The sequence below is a fragment of the Scardinius erythrophthalmus genome (assembly GCF_964197995.2).
Source record: "Scardinius erythrophthalmus genome assembly, chromosome: 3".
Classification (NCBI taxonomy): domain Eukaryota; kingdom Metazoa; phylum Chordata; class Actinopteri; order Cypriniformes; family Leuciscidae; genus Scardinius; species Scardinius erythrophthalmus.
This window is the reverse complement of record NC_138223.1, coordinates 1,850,149-1,852,906: the sequence shown is the minus strand read 5'-3', so window position 1 is coordinate 1,852,906 and position 2,758 is coordinate 1,850,149. Positions and strand designations below refer to the sequence as shown.

The window sequence follows — 2,758 nt, the reverse complement described above, 5'->3', positions numbered from 1 at the left end:
TTGAGCGATGTTGCCTTAGTGAGACTAAAGTGTTTGCAAGATCATTTCAATTATTTTATAATCATTTTAACTTTCACTGTAAAAATGAATACGCTATATCTACTCAATTAGAAGTGAGTAATAATTAATCAAATTAATTCCTTAAAAGTTAACCATTTGAAATGAAATGAAAAATATTTTTTTAAACAAAAATATCTGAATAACAGACAGACGTCAAAGATGAATTAAGAGCTCTTTATTTTTTATTGCCATCATTGAAGACACCTGATGTTAACAAGCAGAATGACTGAAGGAGAAAATGTCATTCTAAGTCACCATTATGGTGATCAGTGTTTGTTTAGTTGGGCTCTTGACCCTTTTACTAACTTACTCTAACTTTTACAATGTAATTTAATGTAATTCATTTTTACAGTGTATGTGAATATGACCATTCTCTGAATCTGTTGATTGATGGAAACTGACAGTAATTATCTAATGAATTTCAATTATTTCATATTTTCCCATTACTATTAATTTGCACATAGAGATCTGCTGGTTTAATAAGGTTCTGCTGTGTGAGTTCAGGAAATGATCAGACCGATGGTTTAGTTTGGTCTAGCGTTAGTCAGGCCTCATGAGATTCAGTGGCTTCTGCTATTGATCTGTGTGCATTCGAGGAGCAGAAAGTCCAGCGCCAGTGGATTTACCGTCATCTGAAGTGTGTTATGTCAGGTTTTTCAGCTGTTATTCCACACACACACACAGCTAGTCCTCGATGTGTGATGAGCATTGAGACAGAAGTCAAAATAAAACCTCTGGAGTTTGAGATTTAGATTCATTTTTCATTGCACAAAGAAGAAATTATACTAAAACGTGTCGAAACGGCTTTTAATATACGTATGTAGACTTACTTCATAAGGCATCATTGCTAATTTTTTCACATTTTTTTATTTAAAAATGTTATCATTTTGTCATTTATCATCTGTCATGGAGGGTTTTTTTTCATTTTGCTTTTTATTTATTTTATTTCAGTTTTATTTTTATTTTATTTTAGTACGTCAGCTTAAACTTATTTCATTTCACTTAGTTGCTAAGGCAACTTTGCTAGTTTTTTTAAAAAATTCAATATTTATATTTTACTTAAAAAAAATTTACGGAAATATTTTTTTAGCTGCTTTTGTCATTTTTTTTGTTTAGTCTTTTTATATATTTTTTAATTCGTTTTCATTTATTTATATTTTTTTGTTCCTCTGCCACTTCCCTATTCTTATATATTTTATCTTATATATATATAGTTATAGTTATCATATTTGCTGTGAACGGGCCTTATCAATCTGTGAGGTAGTTTAACAGTTATTGTTATAGTACTAGAATCGTTATAGTAATCAAATAGTTAATAGAATCAGAAAAAGCTCTATGGTTTGGTTCGTTTTTATCATTAATTTTTCAGATAGTGTTTTGGTTTGACTTTATTTCAATAGTCCACTTTAGACATCCTACTACTAACTATTAGTAATTTTGCAACTACATGTCAGCTAACTCTCATTAGAGTATTAGTAGATTGTTGGGTTACTGTAAAAGATACTTATAGTCAGTAGAATATCTGAAGTTAGATGTTAGCAGTGTTTTTTTGTATCGCTGTGATCAGTTTGTCATGTGACTCTGCTAATGAGATGCATGACGTCATCAGGTGTGTGTGTGTGTGTGTGTGTGTGTGTGTGGTCGAGAGATTAAACTGGAGTGTTTGCTCTTCTGACCGCAGAAAGCTCCCGCTGAAGGAGGAGAACGGGAAAGAGGTTCTGAAGCCGGATCTGATCGAGATTAAGGTCCACTCGGACAACAGCCTGCACACAAAACAGGACGACAGCAAAGCGTAATGAGACCCGCCACAGACTGAGACCACAATCACACCACAAAAGAGAAAAGAAAAGAGAAGAAAAAAGAAAAGAAATGAATCTTCTTCACTAATGTAAATATGTTCAAATATAAACAGAGTTTTTTTTTGTGATAAATCTACTGTTCTTTCTATTCCCGACGGCTCCAGCACTTCTGTTCGGTGGACGTTTCCATCTCGCTGTTTTAGAGGATCTCTCAGAAATGACCCGATTGGATAGCCGTGTCGAGTCCGATCTCAGCGGGACGTCGTATCGTGGCAGAAACACTGCAGCGAAATCAGGCTCTTCCTCAGTGTTTCTGTCTCGTTTTCCAGAACAAACATCCAAACATTCCCAAATCAAGATACACTTACTGGAGAAGCAGAATGACTCGTTTACTGAAAAATTCGTTTACTGAAAGTTAATACTTAAAACAGGGAGAAGATGTATATATATATACTGTATATACTGTGTAAAAAAAAAAAAAAAAAAAAAAAAACTTTAAAAAACAGTCAGTGACGGTCAGCTACGGCTGGCAAACAAAAAACATAAAAATAAAGGAAAATTTCCTAATTTAAATAAAGTGCAAATTTTTTTATTTTACATCTATTTCCTGAATTATTATGATCAAACACCTTAAAGGGGGGGTGAAATGCTCATTTTCACTCAATCTCCTGTAAATCTTGAGTACCTATAGAGTAATATTGCATCCTTCATATCTCCAAAAAGTCTTTAGTTTTATTATATTTATAAAAGAAAGATAGGCTGTAACGAGTCTTTCCGGAGAAAACCGAGCGGCTGGGGGCGGGCCGTGTGGGCGGAGCTAAAGCTGTGCTAACGCGCCGAGCTAACAACACACAGAGACATTTGTTCAACAATTTTACTCACCGTTCCAACGCACGACC

At 34.0% G+C, this 2,758-nt stretch overlaps 1 protein-coding gene across 1 annotated transcript in view; it reads left to right on the top strand.

Annotated features, from left to right (window-relative positions):
- LOC308688899 (neural cell adhesion molecule 2) overlaps positions 1-1,893 on the top strand; it is a gene marked incomplete at its 5' end in the record, with an annotated part of 126,430 nt that extends 124,537 nt beyond the window's left edge. The window contains one exon of the mRNA XM_081362336.1: positions 1,742-1,893. Within this exon, the coding sequence (XP_081218462.1) occupies positions 1,742-1,856 (115 nt within the window). The 3' untranslated portion in view covers positions 1,857-1,893. The remainder of the gene's footprint in view (positions 1-1,741) is intronic.
- Between the last annotated feature and the right edge of the window lie 865 nt (positions 1,894-2,758).